The following is a 25,921-nucleotide window of genomic DNA, read 5'->3' on the forward strand; positions in this document are numbered from 1 at the left end:
AAACTGGATGACTGAAAAGACACATTTTAGATTCTCTTTCAGTCAATTCAAAATGGAAATTCGCATGTAATTTTTGTTGTTATAGGTGTTTTTTTGATTTTTTTTATTTACGTTAGTTTACAAATGCAATTTTGACGGCTTGAATTCAAGTTTGGCCTTTATTACAGTTAAATACAATTTAAATGCGATGCTTTTGTCCGTGCTAGCCGCTTAACTCATTTGCAGCTTATTTTTACAAAAACAAATTTAGCGCTTTTTTAATTTGAATTAATTATATTCTTGCCTTACTTTTCTGTAAATGTTCGACATTTATGTAAGTTTATAAATTTTAATTTTGTGGTTTGGTTTTTTGTGTTGCATACATTTAAATGTTATTATTTATATTCATGTTGTTGCTGCTTTGTAAATAAGTACGCACAATCATTATATATATATAGTTTTTTTTTGTAAGTATATATATTTATATATATATATATATATATATATATATATATTTAATGCAATCTGCCTTTTTAATTATTTATAATAATAATGATTTGCATTTCCATATCAATTATTTAATCAAAAATATCATTCATTTTGTTAGCGTTACTTTGTTGTTGGTACATATGCAATTTTTGCTTTTCTCTCCTTTTTTTTTTTTGTTACATGCTTTGTTTAAATAAAAATAATTAGCATAAAAATTACATTTACATTTAATTTGAGTTCATTTGATTTTTGTTCTTGTTGTGGTTGTTGTGGCTGCGCAAGCTGCATGTGAAGTTGTTTTTGTTGTTGCTGCTTTTGCTTTTGCCGTTTTGCTTTTGGTTTCTTATGGCGCTCCGACATCAATTTTGGCTGTCAAACTTTGCTGTTGTTGGGCGCCCGCGTTGTCGACTCATAGTGGCTGCGCCCCAAAGCCGCATATGCGTCGGCATAGGCGTGCTGTTGTTGTTGCAACTGTTCCGACTCCTGCTGCTGGTGCTGCTGCTGTTGTTGTTCTTGTGGTTGTTGTTGTTGTTGTGGTTGTTGCTCATGCAGCGATGTCGGTCGACTAAAGCTTACTTGAAGCGGCGGCGGGGGCGTGACGCCTTTGCAAGATTAAAGACATAACACATAATGGTAGAGATGCATATATATAGAGAGAGAAAGGGGAGATACAAAAAAATTTGAATTAGTTTCTTGACTTGGTTTGATGGCCATTTTAACGCCAATTCAAGTATACCGGTCTCCAGGGCGGCTACTTGATTTGGGCCATGCGCATTTTATCGATTCATATTAAAAACACCATGCACACAGATTATTTTTTTAGTAGTCATTGATTTTATAACCATGCAAATAAAATGCTGTTAAGAAAGTATATCAAATCCATGATTTTTAAGTGGTTAAAAATATACAATAGTTATCAATAAATCAATCATTGATAATAGTATTAAAACAAATTTGTAAACAAAAATTACGCTTTTAGAAATTATTATTGACAAAGTTATAAAATTGAGGTAATTATTTAATCAAAAGTTCATTTACAGTAAAACCATTTGAATATTAAATTCGTTCTTTTGTGCAAAACATGCTGTTGCAAGCCACTTTGGAAATATAGGCAAGAGTATTATTAGACAAAATAAAGAAAAAAAGAGCAAAAGCATTGTTTAAAATTTGTTTTTTACATTTTCAAAAACATGACATGACAACTTTAATTGATCCAGTTTTTTGTGATTAATATGAATGTTAATTTGATAATAGTTGAATAATCAGTTATAATCAGTAATATGTGCACATGCAATAACAAAAACAACAACAATACAATATGCTTGGCTAAAAAATAGAAGGAAAAGGGTCTTAATAATGGTTTAAAAAAAATTAATAAAAAATATCCAACCAAATCGAAACATGCGAAAAGACTACAAAATAGGTAGAACAAAACATTGCGAGTTGTGTTAGTAGAAACCAGGAAGATAAACGGCGATCGAGCAACAATCTGGAAACAAAAAAGAAAAAACGCTCCATGGAAGAGAAATGATCATACCAATTGTTTATCAAATTCGGTTTTTGGTAGGGGAAAAGCGTTGCTTGGAACGATGGGATAGGCATGCGTGCGCTTTGAGGGGTACTGGGATGTTCAGGGTTCTTGTGTCTTCAATATGGCATGTATGAGGCGTTCCAATTCCATGCATTCCATGTTGGCTTTTCTGGCTTCTCTATAAAGTTATTTAATAGACAATATTGCGACGCGTTTTGGCAGCACCCCCAACCGATTTATCTTTGCTGCTGCTGCGACTGCGGCCGCTGTTGTTGTGTTTGTTGCTTTTGTGTTGCTGCTGTTGTTGTTGTTGTTGTTGGCTTGTGTCTTTGGCTTTGGCACTTTTGGCATTCTTACTACTGCTACTGCTGCTAGCAGCCGAGTGGGTGGCTGTGGTAGTGTTGTTGGTGGTTGTGTTGTTGTTGGTACGTGATGAGCGGGACTTATTGCGTGGTGGTAATTCTGAATTTTTAGCGTTTCGATGGAGAAAAATGTAAGCGCAAATACAACAAACGATAACCAAAAAAGAAAAAATGCCAAAATTGTAAATTGTAAATGTGTTTGCAACAATATAAAATCAGTCGAAACAGTTGAGTATTCAGAGCAGCTAGCTATAAGGTACTAGAGTGACGGGTCTAGAGGAACACGCACCTTTCGGCGCATAAAACGCTTGCGATTGTTGTTGTTGTTGTTGTTGTTGTTGCGGTGAGAGTGCTTGTTGCTGTTGCGGCTGTTGTGCGTTGGCCGGCGGCAAGGGCAGCGGCAGTTGAGCACGTGCCACAACACCACCGCTGCTGATGGCAGCCTGGACAGCAGCAGATGCAGCAGCAGCAGCAGCACCACCAACACCACCGCCACCACCCGTGGCACCCAGCTCAGCTCCATACCCCAAACGAGCTGCTCCTCCGCTGGCCTGTGGTCGTCCACTGCTGCTGGGCCGTGCCCCACGTCCATCGCTGCGTCGCGCCTGATTCGCCGCCGAGCTGCGATGAGCGTGACTGCCGCCAGTGGGCAGCGGAACTATCGAATGCCCGCCCTGATGCCGATCCCATTCGTGTGGATGCGCTTGATGATGATTACCACGTCCGCCTCCATGTCGTCCGCCTCCACCTCCGGCACCACCACCGGCTCCACTAGTACCACCGCCTCGGGGATAATGCTGCGCCTCGTGCGCCGGTGGTGGAATGCTTCGTGGTCCGGCGCCGCGCTGGTGCGGATGACGCTGCTGCATTTACAGAGGAGACAGAAAGAGAGAAAGAAGAGATAGTAAGAATGATATTTTAAGTAATTTGAAACAGTGTAATTAATCTAGCTGAATCTTTATAATTGGATGAGATGATATATATATATATGATATAGTGATCAGAATATATACTGCCTGTAGAAAAAAAAACCCAGTATGCCAAATTTGATTTATTTTTATTGTTTTATTTGAGACGGACTGACGGATATGACTATATCAACTAGCCTAGTGATATATCAAGATGAGCCCAAAAATAATATAAATACCTAATAATAATTAATTTTTTTATTCAGAAAAAAAAAAATTTGATTTTTTTGTCTGTCAAAAGTTAAAAATATCAATTAAGGTAAAGGTTATCCCGTCTTTTGTTCACATCAAAATTATTTAAGAAAATGTATGTCAAAGGAAAGCTATTTCTAAGTGCGGCATTGCAGATGGAAACGTAAAAATAACCTATAAAATTAAAAAACTCGATAAAGCCACCACAGCCAACTCAGGGGAATTGAATCTCACTCGAATTATATTCAGAGTGGAAGCAGTTGCAATTGCCTTACCATTCTGCGTAGTGTATTCATTGGGGCACGGAGCGTTTCGCTGATGCGTCGAGCGCGACGCTTCTTGGGATTGGAACTGGGCGTGTGGACGGCGCAGCATTTGATAAAGGCGCCAAGAACAACGATGAATCCGACTCCAATCAGCACCACCAGATACCAGTTACCGGTTACCCACTCGGCGACGGTGAGCAGGGTCTCACGATTGAGTAGGAGATTCTTGAGGCGCACAAGGGGACCGTCGGCGTCGACTGCGCGACACTTGAGAAAGACATCGCAGTAGCCCTGGAAATTGTCACAGGGTGAGCCGGGCTGGAGACTAATGCCACCCGGTTGTATATTATATTCGGCGGCAAATTCGCTTGTGCTGCGACAGGTGTTGGTATCGTTGCCATCCTGGCAGGCCAGTTCGCACAGCTTGCGCTTGTCAATGTGCGGCAACATGTTCGAGGTGAGGAAACATTTCGTCATGTTCCACAGCAGACAGGGTGAGCCACTGCATTCGCCGCGTATGCACAGGGCGGTGCCATTGTTGCACATCGTCTTGTCATCCCGATGCTGCGGTTCTGGGCACTCGGCGGTGGTGCCATTGCAGGTGCTCGACCAGCTACACTCGGTTTCCTCCTTGCACTTCTGCGAATAGGTCGTCGGCACAAAGGTGCACGAGTTGGACAGACAGCAGGGTCCCTGCGATGGTGAGCATTGCGTCTTGGCGCGTCGCTTGCAGCCCTTGGCACTCGAATTGAGCGACTGATCGTACTCGCTGATGAGGCGCGGATAGCAGCATTTGTCCTTGCATTCCTCCTCGTTGAAGCCACAGTCGCATTCTTCGCCAGACTCCACGATCTTGTTGCCACAGAAGGCACCCTCCGAGGCCTTGAAGCAGTCGCGCTTCGTGTTGCCAACCAGCACGTCGAGCACATTGGAAATGTTGCGTATGGAACAGGGTGAAAATTTGGAATTGTTAGGACGATCACCAGATGTGGCACTGGCGAACATTATATAATTGCCATTCAGTCCACCAGGACGGCACTCTTGCGGATAGTCGTGCTGCAAGAAGGGGGAACAGACAACAGTTTAGAATATATATCTAAATATGTTCAAAAGGGACACGGAATGTTACTCACAACATGGGTTTAACATTTAGTGCGTGAAATAAAAATAAATGAAAATTAAATTCAGTTGAAGAACGGAAACAGAAGTTAATTTGAGCCTTGAAAACAAGCTTAGTTGACAAATGTAAAATTAGAAAATTTTGTGAAATAGTTTAAATACGAATATATGTATAAAACAAATTATGTTTATCTGTAAGACCGATTGAAAATCAAACAAAATGTGCTGTATATAAATATTAGAAGGAGTCACTTAGAAAACAGTCTCAGATAAAGAAGAAGACTGAGTACATGAAATTATGAAAGTTATAAGGCTGAGAGAAATTAACTTACTAAGAATGTTAATAAGTAAATAAGGTAAAACCAAATCAAACCTCTATATTCTTTTCATTTCCAATATATTCTCTTACTCACCGGTGATCCAAAGTTATGGCCAATCTCATGGGCCAGTGTCAGCTGAGATACTTTCGGTGGCACGCGACTGTTGTAGTTGACGAATGTAATGATTCCAGTGTTCAATGAGCGCTTTGTGCTCTGGTATTGTCCACCCACCGTCTCCGTATAGGTCTTGTACTTCTCACATATGCCGCCAGAAGCGCCCGAAGCACTGGCGACCCAGGCCAAACCCAAAGTGCCACCTGTAAAATCTCTGCAAGGGGAGTGGAGAGTGTTTAAATTAAAGACTCATAAACGTATAAGGATTCGGATTACTACCAACCTATAGGTAAATACGTATGCTAGACAAAAGTCTGAGTGATCCTCTAAGGAGTGGAGATTCAAAAAGTTGGAAACGTCCATATGCTCATTGCAAAAAGCATTATGTGGACCGTTATACGAATGGCGGCAGGCAGTATCGTCGTCAATCTTAATGCGTTGCACCTAGATAAGATATAGAAATGAATATTAATTCAGAAAAGCTTTTTAACAGTCAGCTTTAAACTCATTTTTAAAACTAATTAATTACTTAAAAATAATTCTGTAATAATACTTAACTCTTTTTTTTTTATTTCACAGATTAAAAGAAGAAAACGCAAAATATATTTATCAGCAACTTAATTAATATAACTACAAATGCATATCTCTTATTAGTCGACACATTTACTTTCATACATCTGCCGTCAAATTATTAGCAGTTCTGCTTCATAAAATGGACACTCTCAATTTTCGTATACCTTGTTCGTAATCTTATTGAGTCTTTTGATAATTTTAGTACCAATTACTTTATTATATGTTTTCTGTTGTAAGCTGGCCTAGCTATGTTTCTTGATGGGTTCGCGGTCAAATTAGTAGTAGTAGTAGTAGCAGACGAAAATAAGCTATATATTTAAGCCAGAGCTCGTTTAGAGTTCTGTGAGTCAGATTATTATTTAATATCAATTATCCGCGATCCATTCTTATGGTTTATTGTTATTTAAGGCCCTTGTATTGTAGCATCGACTGTTGAAACTGATAACATACGTCTCTTTACTAAAATAAAATACATAGCTTGAAGTTCGGCATTCGGTCGAGTTTCTCGTACTACTGCGATTGCTCAAAGCTTAAAATTAAGAACTATTTAGATTACTTTACATAAAACTATTAATTTCATTATGAAAACGGCCTCAGAATAGTGTCAAATGTATTTATTTAGAAAATGAAAATCAGCCACAACTTTAAGTGACTAATGCTACGGATAATTATTGGGCACTGTTTGTGCGTAAACGTTTCTATACACAATCCCTAACGTGATGCAGGACACGGTCTTTGTTCGTTGCTAAAACTGTTGATGTTTGTTGTTGCCTGTTGCCTGTTGGCAATTGCGAGCCACCCATGGGGTGACTGTGCTGTGTACTCACCTCGAAGCGTATATTGCGATGCTCGGTGCGTCCGTCGAACTTTGTGTTGCGGTAAATGTAATTAACTGCCGTCACATGATGTGCAATCAGCGATGTGATTTCCTCACGGGTCTTCACATCCACTTCGTACTTGCGGCCGCGATCGTGCTGCAAGTGAGCAGAAAGAGAAATCAAATTGGCGAATTAATTTAAACAAAGCCTTAAAAAAAAAAAAGAAAACGCAGTCGACTTTTAGGCACTGTGCGTAATAAAAATCTCAACCGCAGGACCGCTGTGCTTGACATTTGGAGCAAACAAGCTGCTGCCGCAGGATGGGTGTGGCAAACAAAGCAGCCAGACAAACAATCGGCCTCTCGACCCCATACCAAATTTTAGCACACCACAAAAAAAAAACGACCCATAAAAACACATCCACCCCAACACACAACAAGCACTCTGCAAATATATTTGTATAAAAATGCAAATTCAGCTAAAAACTCGTCGAATATTTTTTGAAAAGTTTTTTTTCCCATTTTATAAACGCGATGAGCGGGTGGCTTTGCTGGATGGCGAGCTGAGAAAAAGGGAGGGCTGGAAAGAGTCCATCATTGTGCCGCTAACTGCAGCTTTTGGCTCCAAAATCAAAACACCGCTGGGCTCAGTGACAAATAGAATACGAGCAAAGAACGCAACAATTGAAAAAGGCCAGCCATACAAATACCCCGTAATTATATGTTTTAATATTTAAATGAGAGATCTCTTGTTGAGTATATTTTAAGATATTTGGAATATACTTAGCAAAGATTTTTCGTATATTAAAAGCAAGCAAAAAAAGCGGTAAGAATAAAGCAAAGAGATGTTTTAGAGAGTGTTGTTGAAATCACTTAAGAGAAATTATCAGAATTAAAAACAATAAAATAAATATATTTAAAATACGCAAACAAAAAGTTGGAAGTTTACTTTGAATATCGCTTTGAATTTATTGAAATTAAAATGACACACGATCTGATTAACAGGGTATCAAAAAACTCGGAACGAACGCAACGACGAGCGAAACAAATGCGCAAATTATGCAAAACTCATTGCAAATAAACATACAAAAAAAAAAGAAGCGCGAAGAGCGAAGGCGGAAGGAAAACGCGGGTCGAATATCGCGTCGGGCTGAAGGACGACCCTGACGAGGATGTTGATGTCGACAACGTCGAGTACAATGCGAAAAAATGAACGTAAACATAAAGTGCGGCAAAAGAATTGCTTGAGAACGAGAAGGGATAGAGAACGAGATGGAGATAGAGAGTCAGATTGACAGAGACAGAGAGGAGAAGGGAAAACAGGCGAGCTGTAACGGTTGATTGCATGCGCTGCTGGAAGCGAAGCAGGTCAGCTGATTGGTTGATTGCTTTGAAGACGCCGCAAAGCAGGCAATATTCCACAAAATTGTTAGGTAAAAAAAAAACAGAACGCAAGAAAAGAAAAGAAAATGGTTGAACTATTGGAGATTTGAGTTTGGGGATTTTTGCCGCAGTGACTAATGATAAAGGGGGCCTTAATTATACACCAAATGATTTGATGGCAGTTTGTATGCTGACTTCATTTGTTATGAAAGAGAAAAAAAAATTTTATTTATTGAACAGAGTTTATTAATTAACCTTTTTCCTGAAAGCAAGATTCATTTTAATAGCTCGAATATTGTTAGTTCTTTTATCGAATTATTATAACAATATTGGTTAAGTTGGGTCAATATTTTTAATTTTGGTGATATTTTGCTGGATTTTATTGAAACATTGTACTTTATTTGGTTTCTGTTTTTGTTTATATGCTCAAAACTCAATTCGAAAACGAATGGCTCGGCCTACATACATTTCAGTCCAATTTTGAATGACCATCACCAATCTCATTATTTGGTGCATTGCTCTAAAAGCAAATAATGGGGTAAAATTCAATCAGAATAAAAATTGCAAAGCAATTAAGAATACCACTCTTACACGAAAATTATCCTGACAGCTAAAAATTTGTTCGTGTTTCAAGAAGTAATTATCAAGTATTCGAAAAATAATTAAACTGTAAATAATTTTTTCTATTTTTCAGATAATCGATATTAAGATTCTTTTAGCTTTCCAATCTACGTCAACTGGAGTTAGTAGATACAAGCCACAGCTAACTTTCAGCTTACTGAACAACAATTTTCACTCAACGTTGCTCATCACTCAATTCTATGCATACCCTTAAAAAAGAATAGAAAAAATGGCGTCTGACTGACACTGTTGGCCCCAATCCTGCCTGTTATATCCCGTTCCATGAAAGAGGGAACGCCTTTGTTTTATGCGCAGCTCCAAAAGTGAAGCGTTCGTTCGTAAAAAATTGCAAAATTCATGGATGTTGTTTTGTGTTTGCTTCTGTGTGTGTGTATGTGTGTGTGTGCGTGTGAGTGTGTGGGTGTGGGTGTGCATGTTTTTTAAGCCACAATCCTCGCTACTGCTTCGATTTTAATTTGGCGCATGAGCTGCCAAGAGCCAGTCTCCCAGAACAACCACCCTATCCCCGCTACCCACTCAACCCACCCAAAAACCAGAGTCAAACTTACATCAGCAATGCCTTCGCGTATGTGACGCCAAATCAATGGATCTGTTTGTATGTACAGCGAGCAGGTATTTTTGTTATCCTCACGGCCACGTCCGGCGCTGGCTGAGCTCGTCGCACCGCTGGCTGAGGAGCCGCTGCCTCCGTTGTTGTTGTTGCCGCCCGTGGAGCGACGGACGCGCTCGTGAACGAGCTGATGCCAATCGGCGACATTGGCCGTTGTGCCCAGTCGTCGACCGGTTGCGGGATCATAGAATGCACCATCGGCAAAGTTTGCCTCCTTCGTATATTTCTGATGTGGGAATTTGAAATCATCGTCGCCGCTGGCGTATTTCTTTGGTGGATGTTGCTGCTGTTGTTGCTGTTGGCTTTTGTGCTGCTGTTTCCGGTGCAGCTTTTGGTCATCCTTTGACATGGGCACCGGTAGCTCCTCGACGGCTGAATTTTGTATATTCTCCATCCATTGTGAGACCTCCTCCGTAATTCCGCACCCACCCACGTGACCTGCAATTATCAAAAATAAAGAGAAAATATAAGTTTGTGAATGCGCTGATGTTGAGTTGAAATTGAGTTGCAAATAGAGAAAAATATAAAAATGGAATTTGTAGCACGCTTTCATTTTAAGTAAATTAATGCTGATGCAGCAGCACCAGCAGCAGCAATAAGTGCAACATTCAGTTTTACCCTTTTTGGTCCGGAGCCAAATAATTGTATGCATAAAGGAAAATAAAAAAGGTGTGCTTTGCATGGTGAAATTATTTATGGCGCGCAAAATGAAAACCACGAAAATGTAATTAAAGCGCAAAGCACACAGAACCGGGAAAAAAATGTGGGGGGGGGGGGGGGGGGGGTGATGCAAAGTCAAATTTTTGAAAACAGTTGAAACAAAGAAAGTAAATACAAATTGTTGTATACTTTTTGCGGCCGCTGCACTTTATGGCTTAAATGGAAAATTGGAATGTATATGAACAATTATATTTTATTTATTTTATATTCAACTGTTGCGAGCGAACGAGCAGTTGGCGAATGCAACCTTTTAAATGCATTTTCTTTTGGTCAGCGGAAACCGTTAATAGCCCTGAGTCCGGTAATGAAAATTTATTGTTTTATTGTTTAAGCACTGTGAGATTCCTTTGCTATTTTTGTCGCTTTTGTTTTTTTTTTTGTTTTTTATCTTGAGCGCAAATATCAACGGCGAACTGGATTTTATAAAAGCTGCCCGCATTTTATGGTCTCAATAATTTACATTCATCTAGATACTTTTCTGATCGCTCTTGGCCACTAAGAACATACTTAACGTTGATTTTAGTGAATATTCAATTAAATACGAATGTAAATAGAAATTTAAATTTCGTGAAATTCGAAAAAGTTGTAATATCAACTCTCAGACTAATAATTCGACTATTTACATGTAAATTTACAAATATCTGCAGAATATAATGTTGTTGCCTGTACTTTCGCCATAAGGCTAACACTCTGTACAGTCAACATTCATAATGTATGCTGCGAATTTTAGAAATTCGCCACGACTTAAGTGCGTTTTGTGCGATGATATATCGAATTTCGTATTGATGTTGTGAAAAATACGACAATATCAATATCACAAATTGAATTAATTGTTTTACTGATGATGCGCTCTTTTATTTAAATCAATCGGAAATATTGCCACCCACACATTGACGATAATGGACTTGTAATGTAATCGCTAATTGTAAAATATATACGAAATGTTGGCCATACTGGAATCCAGCTACAAATATATGGTCAAAATGTAATTTGAGGTATACTTTCCGTATTTTTATGGCTTAAGCGGGCGAGTTTTGAGCGGAAAAAAGAATTGACAATGAAATGCAGCAGCTTAGTGCAATAGCTTATCATATTGAAACATCTCTTTCAATAATTCCCACTGACTTACTTATTTCCATACATACTTCTGTATTTATCATACTCCATGTATATAGTTAATTCGAATTGCTTTGACTTAAAGTGTATAGTGAAAAGTGCACCATATAAATAAGAATTCTACGCACTTTCTATTGAAAAGTTTTCATTCTTTTGTCGTTTATGCTTTAAATCCTTTTCCAATGCCAAACCAGCTTCAGCGTTTAAACTCATAACGACCAGTTGTTCATTCGCGACTCCCGATTCACATGTGTTTTCTGAGAGGTCCTCGGGACACAGTGTGTACACACTGGCAACATTGCAAAAGCATTCAGTTTTCAGTTTTCAACTGTGCCATAAATTTTTATTTGGCTGCCTGCTTTTGTGTCAAGTTGGACAGGCGCTGGGGGAGGTGGGAGTTAAAGCTGCTGTCATTATCATTATGCTTTTGCACTTTTATTCCCATACCTACCCTTTCGCTCTTCATTTGCCCCAACAAACGAACACACAATGCACTGTTTGTCTTTATTATTTCTTTGCGTAAAGTCCACACAGTGTTGCCAAACTTCAGCAGGGCCGCTCTCGGTGTGTGCCAAACAACAAAACGCGACCTATGCCAAAGCGTAAATTGTACAGCAGCTGCAGCAGGTGGCTCAGCGGAGGTGGGACGCAACAGTTGAAGCAGCCACTAAATACATAACACTCGACAGACAAGCCAAGAATCCGACAGGACGCAGCTTCCGCATTTTCTTTTCCGCTGCATCTCCCAACCTAACAGCTGCGCAAGGCCTTGTCCCTACCCACCCCCATGCCTCCCAGGAGTGTAATTTGCATTTCAAAGGCATCCTTCCATCCCCTGATTTTCTATCTTGCCTTATGCCCTATAAGCAAAACGATAAGGGGTATAAGAAGCTAATTGTTTCTCAATTTCATTTTCCGAATATAATATATAGCAGAATGAGGATTTAATATATCTATATATATTGGAATGCCTTTATTTAAGAAAATGATTAGGGACAAGATGAGCTTGAGGTTACGTCGAGAAAATCAGATAGGAAACTTGACTATTTATTGAAGATGATTGTACTAAATCCCACATAAAACTTATATCATATACATAAACTGTTAGATCTAATTTGGAATTCTACAAAATGGAGAAAAACGACTTAACAGTTGCCAGCTCTTAAAAGTTATCGTTTTTATTTTAAACAGGGCATCCATGAGTGAAATACAATATTGTTTGATTCGATCCACGAAGTGCCTGCTTTAAGGCTCTTTGTGTGCTGCGCCAACTTTTATTTTTTGAAGGGGTATGCAGCTTTGGTTTGGAGGCTAGCTTCTCATCTTACTCTAATGACCCGTTTTTTTAACTTGAGCCCGAAGGAACAAGAGTATATTCGACAAGAGACTTGGAATTTAGAATATATGCATATCTGTTTCCAAGTTTATTTATTTATTTCTCTTATTTAAAATGGGCTAAAAAAAAGTTCTCAATAGAAGTTCAAATAGCAAACAAAAACCTGTTAATTATAATAATAAATAAAATGAAGGATAATTACTAGAGGATAGAAGGTAAATTTATAAAATAAATTATTTCTATAAGGATCAAGTCGAAATCAGAGCTTTAGAGGTTTACTAAGCATGAAATCAGCCAAATATTATTCTTAATATTATTATGGAATATTTGGCTGATTACATAATAGTTTACTTTTAAATTTTATTTTATTAGAGTATTACAAATTTGGGTTTGTACGACTGCTACGATTTTATACTTGTTAAAATTAAAAAAAAAAAAAATCTTTTCATTTTATTTTCACTTTATTTTATTTACTTTTTTTGCTGCAGCCTTTATTTTCTTTTGGTTGGTTTTTAGGACAGTTTTGTTGTTGTGTGCTCCTCTTCCACTCTTTCACTCTTTTGAGACTCTCAGCTCGCGTTGCTCTTTGGTTAGGGGCTTGCATTCAATCGTGCTTATCTGATGTGTTTGCCAGGACCAAGATGTTGTCTGATTTTCGGCCTTTATGCTGTGAGCTGCTTTGAGAGTGCCACTCGACGAGATAGCTCACTGCCTCTCCATCCCTCTCCCTATGTCTATCACCATCTCTATCTCTCTCTGTTTGGCTGTGGGACATTTCTGTATTTGAAGTTATTTGTGTGGGTCTTCAGAAGTCGCGCCATTTCAATCAACAGCTGTGTGCGCAGTTTTCTGCACATTTCATTTTGTTATTTATTTCGCTCTCCCGCTCTTTTTGCCACTCAAACACATGTGCTTGCAGTACCTGCAATCTCCTCTGGCCCTCTTTCACCCGACGCACAGATTTTTTTCCTTTTCCAAGCTACACTTCAATCATATTTTTGCTGCAGCGTCGTCGCGACGTTCTGAGATTTCTTCACATAGATTAAAGTGCACTTTGGTGTTATCTTCTTTGCCTGCAGTCAGTTCGACACCCAATTCAATCCCGCAATCGCACACCACCAGCCCCCGCACTTCAAACTGAAGCTACTTGCACTTGTACAAGATTTTTTATGCTCTGCCTTTGGCTTTCGTTTCGTGTTGCTCCAATTGCACAAAAGCCACGCGCTCGGCTTATGAATTTTACAACTTCCACATTTGACAGCCCGGACCAGCTTAGGGGATTTCCAGCACAACAGCAACAGCAATAACAGCAGCAAGAACAGTCAGAGACAGACGGCGCTCAGACATGCAAGCGGCTTTTATAAAGGGGCAACTTATGTAGCTCTCCCTCAGCTTTCTATTCAGCGCCATTCAGGCCACTTGTGACCTCTGCAAGATGCGCAGCAAAAATGAAAAATAATTCCGAATTCAATTGCAAATGAAATTGAGGGCGAAAAGCACCCACAAAGCGAAAAAATTATTTATAAAAGAAGCCTGCATATCTCAAAGGGGCCAAAAACAGCCGGTTTTGCAATTTAAACGCTTTAAACGTAACGTATTTGATGCAACAAAAAGTTGCTCTGGAAGCAATAATGAGATATATGATTTATTTTCTAATGCCTTAAATTGTTTTTCTCAAGTGAGCATTCATTTTTGAAATCGTCGTCGTCATAGCTCCGCTTCTTCTCCGCTGCTTTATATTTTTATATTCTGCTTCAACTGTAATCAGAAATCATGCTCTATGCAGAATATAGTCTCATTTTAAAAATATTCAATATGCTGCTGGCTTGACAAGCATGTCATTCGGATTTCTTGGAATTGCTCCAAGTACTCAATAAGAATTAAATGGCTACAGGACGGCGTCACATGCTACTAATGCCGCTGGCAAACTTCGAGGGCATATACATTTATGGGCGTGGCACGTTACGACGTAAATGTGTGCACAACGCTTACACGCATTTGCAAATGCTCCATCAAAGCGTGGGTGTATCTGGGTGTGTGTGTGTGTGTTTAAATACATTACACATAATTTTTAGTAATTTGCTTTTATTTTGCAAATGATTTGATTATTTCCATGTTGTTGCTCCTTTTGTTTTTGCTTACTTTGCCTTTGTCGTCATCCTTAGCTCAATCTCCATTTTCATTTCCATTTCCATCTTCTTCGTCATCGTCATCGTCAATTTTGCCGTCTTTTGCCAGTCGTAATTTGTTTATTTTGCAACTGTTGTTATATGTTTACGTGTTATTATTTGCTTTAATTTAAAAAAATGTTTTAATTTATACAGGCAATGCTGTTGTCGGTGTGTGTCTGCGTGTTTGTGTGCGTTAGGAATTGAGTCTTAAATTCCTCAGAGGATAATGCTTAAGAAGATTATGATGCACGAACCAATATATATATATATATATATATATATTCGGAATTTCGCTCAAGCAGTTTAAAGCTTACATGCTAATTACAATTTTAATCCTGCAATGTTTCGCAACTCATTTGTCCATTGCAATGGCTTGATGAGAATTTAATTCCGACATAGCTTTTCGATTTCATGTATTTAGCGTAACTTTTTAGTATTTCTTCTACACATTAATAAATAATAATTGTTTGTGTTATATATAATTTTAATCAACAAATGTGCACAATATTGCATTTTTTGCATTCCTATTGATTTAATTTTAAAATTAAAATTGTTTAAATTATAAGTATATATGCTATGAAAATAGTTAAAGTCGAAACTGCTCACATATGAATTAGAATAGTATGTGTCGAATTCAGCGTTAATTTATTTCTTTTATCATTTACAACATTTAAGTCTTAAAGCCACATCAAACATTTGCTCATAAATGCCATTAATAGAACAAAAGTTAGAGCATTGGCTAATTCGGCAGATGCCGCAAAAGGAAAAAAAAACTGTTCAATCAAAACAAATATTTAATTCATTTAGACAACACTGCCAGCTGTATGCGCTATACTCACATTATAATCTATATATGCATGTGTCTTGCTATATGTGTGTGATTATTAAGGTTTTGGCACTACAAATGGCCAAGAGCTTTAGCTCTTCCTGTTCGCCGTCACCTGCGCTTCAACACTTGCGCACAAGGCTAGCCCGAAACAGGAAAACAACTTGGGGCGAAATTACGCATTTTGGCAGCGTCCGGTGCGGGTGTAGACCAACAAATATACAATGGACACATGGTCAGTTCTGGCGACAGTGCTGCCACCGTTTCTCGCATACAAATTAGTTTTTGCGGCTCAGACTGTTGTCGACTGGCCGCTCTTTTACTTCTCCGCCCCCAAAGCCCACTTTGAGCGTTGGCATCTGCGTTAGTATTTTTTTTCCTGATTTTATTTTTCTAGCTTAAGCACATTAATATTAAATACATTGAGATACTAAGCTTGTACATATGCATTAGTTTTTATTTAAATGTGGTAAACCAAAGCAAGCCTTGCAACAATGTATTAGCCTCATAGAAATTAAGCGTTTGAATTTAGCCGCTTAAATTTTGAGATAACTTAGCATTTACACGTAGAACTTTTGAAATGTCAGTTTCTTTTTATTGATGAATATTGTTTAATTTACTTTCGCCGCTTTTGGGGCGGGAGCGGGCGTGGTTTGCCGATTTTAAAAGGATTTTACATATACCTTTTAATAACTCTAGCTTTCAAAATGATTGATATATATGGTTTTATCGATTTACGCCATCAAATTTTGGGTGTCGGAATGATCGTAGCCACCCAATTTTTTGTACAGATCCTTAAAAGGGGTTACCTGTAATCATCAATATCTTTGAATAACATCGTCTACAACCTTTCAAAATTCAAACTTAATACTATCATCTATATAGCAAAATTGTTGTTAAATCCTTAAAGCATCAGTTGATATTAGAGAAGACCAAATTACAATATTCCCTAAATGCCTTAAGCATAAGGAATAATAAATAAAAAAAAATTCCAACATGTTTGTTATAAAAACTAATTAGCAAAAGTGTGATATGAAAGCATAAGTCCCCATTGACAAGTTGTAGCTCTGGACACCTACTCACTGTCTAATTTTTGTAGATGTAAAATACTTGTTTAAGTCCCCTTGTGCTAAACAAGAATATTGCTATTGCTGCTTGTCACTCAACACGACTGCCCAGCCAAAGATAAACAAGAATTTGTGAGCAAAACGAGGAAAATGCTTCGAGCTGAAGCTAAAACCAAATCAAATTGGTAGTCATGAATCTGGTGATCAAGACGGGTTGGGGGAAGGTATGAGAGTGTTCACAGAACAGTGAGTAAATGGGAGGACATCAGTTCGAAGTTTTCGATACACAACTTTCAGTGCATGGAAATGATGAAGAAATAATCGAAGTCCTTCGAAATGTATGTGTGTGCGTGTATGTATCATTCACTAATTAACGACAGAATAATTTGTTTTGCCATGAATGAAAATGAGGCACAAAAGTACTGGCAACATACATGTGAAAAGTTTGGGCACTGTGGGTTCACGGCATTAGGAAAGTTCATTTGGCAGAGCAACTGTTTGGTTTTTGGTCCTTAACTTAGACCAGTATCCAACAACAGGCAGGATGAGTGACTGCTCGGCTGCCAAATTTTGCATGCAAGACAAAGTGCAATATCAACAAGCGACCAGAGACTAAACCACAAGACCACAAAAAATATGGAGAGAGACGGAAGAGAGGCAGACGTAGAAATATGTCGACTTGTCACATAAAGCACAAATTTTCATAGAATAAGTTGTGGCATTGGACATATTGAACACACATAGATATACATAAATGTATTTGGATAGAAGCAAATGCAGACAATATTTATATGGATAGACGCAAATGCAGGCACTGCTAATGCGCAAAGATAAGAAAGCAATGCGAATGAGGAGATGATAAATAAACTATGCTCGTTGGAGCATGGGCAGGATTAGAATTTTCATTACATGCAATTGGTCCATAAAACAATTGAAATATTGCGGTTTTATTTTCGGCATGCCTACGCACACCTTAACATCCAACAGAGCAGGCTTGTCAATAGTGAATAATAGGATAAACTGGTTTGAGAAAGAGGGCGGGGACAAAACTCACGTTGATATATACGCTGCTTACTCGCAGAGATCCTGAAAAAAAATACAATAGCAACAGGAAATTTGTGGCAATTTGACCTATGCACATAACGAATTTTCTGTAGATTAATTGAAATAGAATTGCGACTTGAGGAATGCAATAGCCGAAAAAATTCAAAGTGATTTACGAATATATACATATATAACAATAAGAAATTTAGCTCGTTTACCAGGTAAAGTTGCATTTTTTTAACTACCCATTTAAAAGATTGGGCTTAAGAAAATTAATTAATTAAATGAATTATCGAGAGAATTTACCAAATTTCTGACAAATAACTTTTAACTCTTAAAATAAATTGTGGTAAATGTAAAAATAAAACAAAATAGGTATACTCAAATATTTCGTATTTATAATTACTATTAAAAAACGCAAAAAATTGTAACTCTGTCTAAGATTTAAAGAGCAGGTTGTTGCAGTGTACAATAACTAAAACAGCAAGAACAATATTGAAATCAGCACAAGCTTAATTTCCTTTGCTGCAAGCCGAAACGGAAGTAACAAATATCATCAAGCCCAATTGCATTTGCGGCTGAAAAGTGGAAATATTTACTGCTACCGGGTTCTGAGGAAGGATGCGGAGTGGCTAAAGTGTCTCTTCTGTTGGCGTTGTCTCCAGTATGATGAAGGATACTAAGTGGACTCCTGTGCAGGAACTCCAAGGCACAAGTACATTTGATAAAATCCAGATAGACACACAGGCAGACAGCTGGCAGGCAGAGGATATCAAATGAAGTGAACTACAACACTCTATACGTGGAAATGATAAAACTGGTTTAAGACTCAGTTTGGGTTATGTCTGCCTGCCAGTTTTCAAGCATAATCTAGCTGTTAACGAGTATTTGACAAAAATATGCACATTCTAATTGAAAAATCATTGAAAATCCTCAAAAATCTTTTCCTTAATCATATATCATACTAATAGTTATCAAAATATATTTAGAGCATACGAAATATGATATGGCATATATATCGTTTATAGTCCAACATTTCTCGTGTTTTTGTGAGATAATAGACAAATTATTCTTTTTTTTCTCCTTTTAAAACCTCAGCTTTCGACCTTACAAATCGGTTACAAAGTTTTGTTTTTCTTAAAATGTCTTTATTTACAAAAAAAATATTTAAAACAATTTGCTTCTCATAAGGCTCACTATATATTTTGGAATCAATTGGTACAGTCGAGTGCTTGTGGCAGTTGTTTTTTGTTGATGCTGTTGATTGAGCAACACCGCAGCACGTAGCAGCTACAATCGCGTCGAGTCCTGTCTATGTCCGCGTATCGACTTGTATGACAATGTCGCCAATGCTTTCGATGCTGTTGTCATCGTAATCATTATCAAGTGCCCGACAATGAAAACCCAGCAATGCCCGAAAATAACCAGTGAAGCACTTAAAACCGACCACATGACAGCCGCCAGCGGGTGTCTAACCAGTACAGTGAACAGAACCACCACCCCTTCTACCACTTGCCCTGCTCTCAGATCGCCTGCCATAATCGATGGCAGTCTCAGTTAGTCGAAGAGTGTCTATTCGAGTGTGTGTGTCTGTCAGTGTTTTATCTTTGGGCTTGAAGTGCCAGCAAAACCGCAATTTTCAGTTCAATTTAAACTTGCTGAATGGTGTGTTCATTGCAGTTGTTCTTGTTTGGTTTGTAATCTGCTTCTTCTCGCTCTTGTTGTTCCTTTTGAGAGCCATTCATACCGCTGCCAGACAATATCCAATATGTTTGTTAGTATTTGACGGGCTTCTTTTTTTAAAGGAACCTGCTTGTGGTACTATGTAGAAACAATTACAATTACATTTTACTGAGCTTTTTATATTATTTCTATTATTATTTTTTAAATAATTATTTTATTATTATTTTTTTTCATTTATCCACCAACTATCCAACTAGGCATTTTAAATACTAATTTAAATTGTGTATAAAGCATAAGAATTTTTTATACTAATTTAAAAGTACAAATTTTATAAGTTTTATTTATTAACAACATAGTTGATCTGTTTGGTGTTTTTGTGGGTTTCATGTTCAATAAAATTAAATAAAAAAATTAATTTTATTTCTTAATATTAATTTTAATACGCACAAGCAACATTTTTTTATTTTTATTTAATTAATTTTAATTTTTGTGTGTATTTTTGAGTCGACTAGAACTGATCGAAATTAAATTAGCAAAATTGTTTAAAATTTATAAAACTCAACTTGTATATATTGGAATTAATCTTTTAATTCATTATAAGCAAACTAATACACCTGGCATAAATCGCACGAACTGCGTTCTTTGGCAAGGCAAAACTTGCTGTATAAATCATTTAGAAATGAGAGTGAATATGAGCACGTCCATATGAACATACATATATGTACAGAAGTTTCTATCCTAATTCCCCTTTTTAATTAAACTCAAACACATGACCCGTTGATTCCCCAAACACACATTCAGTTGCCACAGCAACCATATATAAACGTATATATATATTTTGTATCGAGGGGAGGGATGGGGAGTTAGCTAGTCAAACATTTATGGCTACTGCCAGCGGCTGCACTCACAGACACACACATATACAGACTGGCATCCACAAGGACACTGACGACAATTCAAACAGAAATTTAATATTTTAGCCGTTAAATTATTTGGCACTTGTAATAAAACAAACAACTCACAGCTGCTGACGTCGTCTCGCCTCGCCCTACTCCAGCCTGGCCCACTCCAAAAACTGCAAGGAATAAGTGCAAAATGGTAAAATGCAAAACTTTTTGAAACCGCATAACGGCGACGCCGAGCATTTTTGTAGGGAAGGGCATTGGGACATGTGGGTCTGGAAACGACGCTGAGTGGTTGCGGTGAACATCAAAATATTCAACAGCTTACACTCAAGGATCCGCCTCGACTGGCTTGGCTGACCAAATGTTGTTAAATAGCACGAACAAAATGTAAATATAAATTTGTTGCACAAGATTTATGCACATTTTGAAGCTCGTAAAAGCACAAGAAGAACATTTGTGAGTTGTGTTTTGTTGCACAAAACCACACCCCCAAATACTACAACATGCCCTACCGCTTACCTCCAAGTTGCACATGCAGTCAAGTGGCATGTGTGCTCTAAATTTTAAAATTGTTAGAAATTTTCCTTGGACTGCTGCTGCAGCTGTCACAAGGACATGAACTGCAGTCGTCTGAATTATAGCGCAAGACATTGGCTGAAATCTTCAGTGGAACGTGTGTCAGTTCAGTCTGTCTTGACTGTCTATATGCCGTATGTGCGTGTGTGCGTATATTGGTAAGCAGTGTGTATAAGCATAGTTATTCCACGTGGACACATTACGCATACGCCATGTGTCAGATGCCTTTGTTGACTGCCATCTGAGGGCTGCTTGTCTATTCTCATTCAATATATATATATATATATATATATATACATATATATATATATATATATGTCTGTGGGCTTGCACGTGCGTGTGTAATGGGAATATTGCAAACATGTATTAATTAGTGCACACATTTTAAGAGATGGTTTTACAATTGCTAGTTGTTTCCATAGTTATAAATATTTTGGAAGTTGAAAAGCTGATATTGAAATTATAAAATATATGTACCCTTAAATAAGCTCCGTCTTGCTTAAGAATTAAGACTATTTTAAGAAAAGACTCCTCATGGGAAATAATTCACACATTGATCCGTTGCTGTAGATTAATAAGTGATCATTGTTAGCTCTTTAAAGCTAGGATTTTAAGTAATAAACTTAGTTTAAATTTACAACTCAAGTCGCAGTGTCCCAACTCATATCGTACAAGGCTTGTGTCTAGGATATAGGAAAATGTAAGTTTATTTTACAACTATTTAAATGTTATGACTATGTACAAATAACTTTATGACATAAATATAAATGCTTTAAGAAATCTACATGTTTGAAGTTGGCTTCTAAGTCATAAAAATGCTGATAAACAAAAAATGTTCAAAGAAACTCTTAACATTTTATTTTTCTCGAGCCGCCCCAAAAAATATGCTCCGCCCGGACCAAAATTGATGGTCATCATAATCTGAATGCCCCACCGGAATGGAGGCGGATAGACCATGCTAAGGGCAGGACAATCCACATCAATAAATATTTGAAGCTGGCCTTGCCGTCAAAATGAAAGACTAGACGCTCCAAATGTGCCCAACTGGTAACAGGGTAGCGCCTGACCCGTTGGAAATGAAATCCACAACCGCAGCGAGAAGCGAACAAAACCATTTTTGGTGTGGAATGTTCAGCAAATCAATTTATCGCAAAACTCGTTATTACGGGTGCCTGCAACCAGTTATGCGCTACTCATATAGCAAAAAAATGGTTGGCAACAGTACAGAAGCTGCTGTTGCGTTTGTTCATTGTCAAGTGCAAAATGTATTTAAACCTGTCGACATCGTCAGCCGCCAACCACCAAACACACCCACGACCTGGCTAAAATTTGTTGTGGCTCTCACGTGACGGCGTGTGTGTGGACATTAAAATATATGCAAATGCTTAAATGTGCATGTGTGTGTGTATATATGTGTAAAAAGACCCCAGCCAATTTTTGTCTAGGTGCCAAAAATGCAAATGGGAGAATTGGGCTGCTTAGGAAGGAGTAGGAAGAGTGGAGTCTGCGCGGTGCGCGCTTCTCTATGCTTAAAACAGTTAAATATTTCGGATGGCAGACTGTGGTTTAAGGGCTGTTAGACATGAGCATTTGCTAAATGATCGTCGAGCAATTTTCAAAAAAAGTAAAACTTAATATAATGATTAGATTTCATCCTGTTCTCAGACTAATTATAAATTTTAAGCAATTCGAATCAAATTTATAACTATATATATATATATTTAGTATTTAATAATACTGAATCATATATTTGTACTATATTAATGTGATCCAGGTAATTCAACTAAAACTACTACTAGTTTATAAAAAACAGTCCCATGAGTCAAAATATTTGTAATATAATTTGCATCATCATTCATATTTAAACATTAAACATAAATCACGTTAAAAACTTTAGATGTCTGTAAGCCTTCATAATATTCTACAAACAGCTTTCAGCTTATTACTCCAGTTCTCGAATTTTCTGCTAAAAAAATCAGCATTCTTTATATATCTGGTATTATGTCGCGGACCGAAGGGAGAACTCTATTACTTTTTAGTACTTAGTTGATAAGACTTTAATAAGTCTTCCATGAAAAAATGTAATATTTCGGTTATTTGCTGTCAAAAAAACCCCTGTGAGTATTGTACGCTCATTCAATAAAATGCTAACTGATATCAATTTCAGTCATTCACCGTGTTCAAGTATATAAATGGTCAATGGAATACGTACTGATTTTGTATTGTAAGACCCATATTGCAACAGACAAAGCAGATCCCATTACCGGGACTACGGAATAAGAATAACGAATACACAATATCAATTAAATGTTGTGCAGATCACGTCTGGTGTCCGCTAATATGCAACCAAGGATCAGGAACTCTATTGACAGAGCAACGCAATCTAAGGATCATATTCACAAGAGGACTTCAGGATCATGGCGAAACAAGTGGACAGTCTAAGCAATTAAATTGGTACCTGTAAAGAAACTTTGAAGAATTGAGTAGTGCAGTTTGCACAGCTGCAGCATTTGAATAATTCGTGTAATAGTAGTATCAAGCTTAAAAATTATCTATAACTGGACTCTGTTCTGCAAGTCAAGATGAATTTATAAATATTGAATTGAAGGATCGGATAGAATAACCCATAAAGCCCAAGAAAAAAAATCATATTGCAGCAGAAATAAAAATTGCTTTAAGTACCATCAAGGTCAGACAACTAAATGGTATACAAAGCAAACATGGTTCCCAACTAAAGATATGTGAGTCATGAAGCTGTTTGGTTAAATCCAGGTTGCCGTTACTCAACCTGTGACTCTGAACAGAATAGACAAAAAACACATTAAAAGCGAATTGGAGTCTTAGTATTTTTTCACGCTTTGTAGCGCTCACTTCATTTCAGTTGTTCAGAGTTCAGCTGAGTTGAGTTGAAGTGTTAGGGCAACAGATTTTAATTTACCAAATAAATTTATTAAATTTTAAAATCTAATTTGAATTTTTCGCCACATGGAAGACAAGGACGACGACGACGACTACGACGATGATGATGACAACAGCAAGGGGTTATAAAACTAAACCGAGTGTAACACAAAACAAGCCAAAATGTATTCTTGAAAAAATAGTGGACGGTAGTATACCCTTCAACAAGTCATATGCTAATAATTGGAGTCTGTAAAATAAAATTTCTTAAGACTGAAAAAATAAAATATTATATTGATTTATAGATCTATATTATTGTCTTAATACTATATCTATCAAAATGTTTTAAAATAGTTAATTTTCTTATTAATTGGTTAAAAGTTTTGCTAGTACTTCATTCGAAAAAGGCTTCAAAGATAGCATGTATATACAAATTTTGCTAGAAATATCTCCAATATTTTCAAAAATATATCACAAACATTTTAACAACAAAATACACTTATTTTCATTATTTAAAGGGTATAGGGTCAAAATGACGAACACCAAGCGTAGTGAGAGTAATAACGTTGTGGAGGAGTCAACGCCAACAGGATGGAACTAGCAACAGCATGGAATTGTTGGAGTGAGTGTTAGTAATTTGTTTTTATCGATGGAGCGACAGAATCGACGTAGGTGTAGTGAACAAAGTATAACACGTCACAGGCACACACACCACACATATACATGGGGACTTAGATGCTCAGATTGACGAAAAAGTTGTAGCACATTGGTGAGTTGTTAATATTCAAGGCCTATACCGCCTTGTCGCAGCCGTAATTCATTTTGTATGCTGCACTTCCGCTCACAGCGCCACGGTGAAATTGCAACTGCAAGAAATAAAATTTTGGCTGCTTTCAAATGGACATTCATTTGAGTAATTCTCATTTGTAGAATATTTCTGAGCTTCAGTGTGGGTGTATTTTTTAATTTGTGCATGTGGCTTATCAGCAGAGGCTGTTGAATAAAAAATACAACTATTTGTATGTGTGTTGTGTGATAAATTTGTAATCATGCTCAAAAAGACTCATGTAAAGTCTTGCATATACTAAAGCGGAAGTAATATTATATATATACATTAAAAGTCTATTAAAATTTTAGTTTTAAGTTATACATTATTTAAGTTGTATATTGAATGAATTTAAAAAGTTTTTTAAACGATATTTGTTGCTTACAAAAAATTAAATATCAAATTATAAGCCAATTGATATATCTTTATTCCTATCATCACGAACTTAATTTTAAACTTCTTAACTAATTCATCTTAACACTTTTTATTTTGATGATTGTGTTTTTCTAGGCTTAATATTCCTATTTTTATTTTATTTTAAAATTAAAGAGCCTAAATATTACATTTTTTTGTGTCGACTGATATTAGTCGCCATTAAATAAATATATAAAACAGTTGGCAAAGCTACATCCGAGTGTAATAAACTAGTTTATAATTATAGTAAAATTGTTCAATGGATCATTGTGTCTGTTTAATGTTATGCCAGCAATCTCCTACCACCTTTGAATGCAAGTGAAGATAGAGAAATGTCATTTGATACACTCCCATTACGGACTTTTATTGATGTTGTCAGTTTGAGAGCAGCTGGGAACATAAAACAACAACATCAATAGCGAGTGATACAAGTGCGCAGCTGCCACAAAACATCATGCGTCGTGCAACACGCAAAAGCAACTATAAACTTTTGCAGCTGACAATGAACATGAAAACCATATGGCCATGACGACATGAAAGACAAAAGGAATTGTCGATTTGGCATGTGACACACACTCAGATCAGCATTTTATTATCATCGTACAAATGTCAATTAAAATAGAAACATTGTATTCAACAGTGGCTGCTCTCGCATGAAAAAGTAATGCCCATAACTTACCATTCTAGAATTTTGTTTTATTGTCTTCTTTTTTTTTACGCAACAAAAACGTGACATGGAAAATTAGTCATGCGCGATTTTGTTGGGTCGGTCAACCCCATTAGAGTGCAAAGTTTCAATTAATGCTCACCATATATCTCTGGGGGACAAACAACACCAACATGGACAACAAGACCAACAGCTGCAAACCGTGCTCAGTGATTTCAATTAACCGCAATTTCGAATAGTGTTCGCTCTGTGGCAGCTCTGGCATGCTTTTGAGCTTATCACTTTTGGACACCAACTAAACCAATTA

At 37.3% G+C, this 25,921-nt stretch overlaps 1 protein-coding gene across 1 annotated transcript in view; it reads right to left on the reverse strand.

Moving 5' to 3' along the window:
• Positions 1 to 758: 758 nt before the first annotated feature.
• The window catches only part of LOC6567184, a 140,864-nt gene continuing 115,701 nt past the window's right edge, over positions 759 to 25,921 (reverse strand). The window contains 7 exon segments of the mRNA XM_032739229.2: positions 759 to 1,070; positions 2,651 to 3,224; positions 3,797 to 4,843; positions 5,320 to 5,554; positions 5,624 to 5,784; positions 6,741 to 6,887; positions 9,304 to 9,803. Of these exon segments, the coding sequence (XP_032595120.1) occupies positions 841 to 1,070; positions 2,651 to 3,224; positions 3,797 to 4,843; positions 5,320 to 5,554; positions 5,624 to 5,784; positions 6,741 to 6,887; positions 9,304 to 9,803 (2,894 nt within the window). The 3' untranslated portion in view covers positions 759 to 840.

The sequence above is a fragment of the Drosophila grimshawi genome, unplaced genomic scaffold (assembly GCF_018153295.1).
Source record: "Drosophila grimshawi isolate 15287-2541.00 unplaced genomic scaffold, ASM1815329v1 contig_1377, whole genome shotgun sequence".
NCBI lineage: Eukaryota > Metazoa > Arthropoda > Insecta > Diptera > Drosophilidae > Drosophila > Drosophila grimshawi.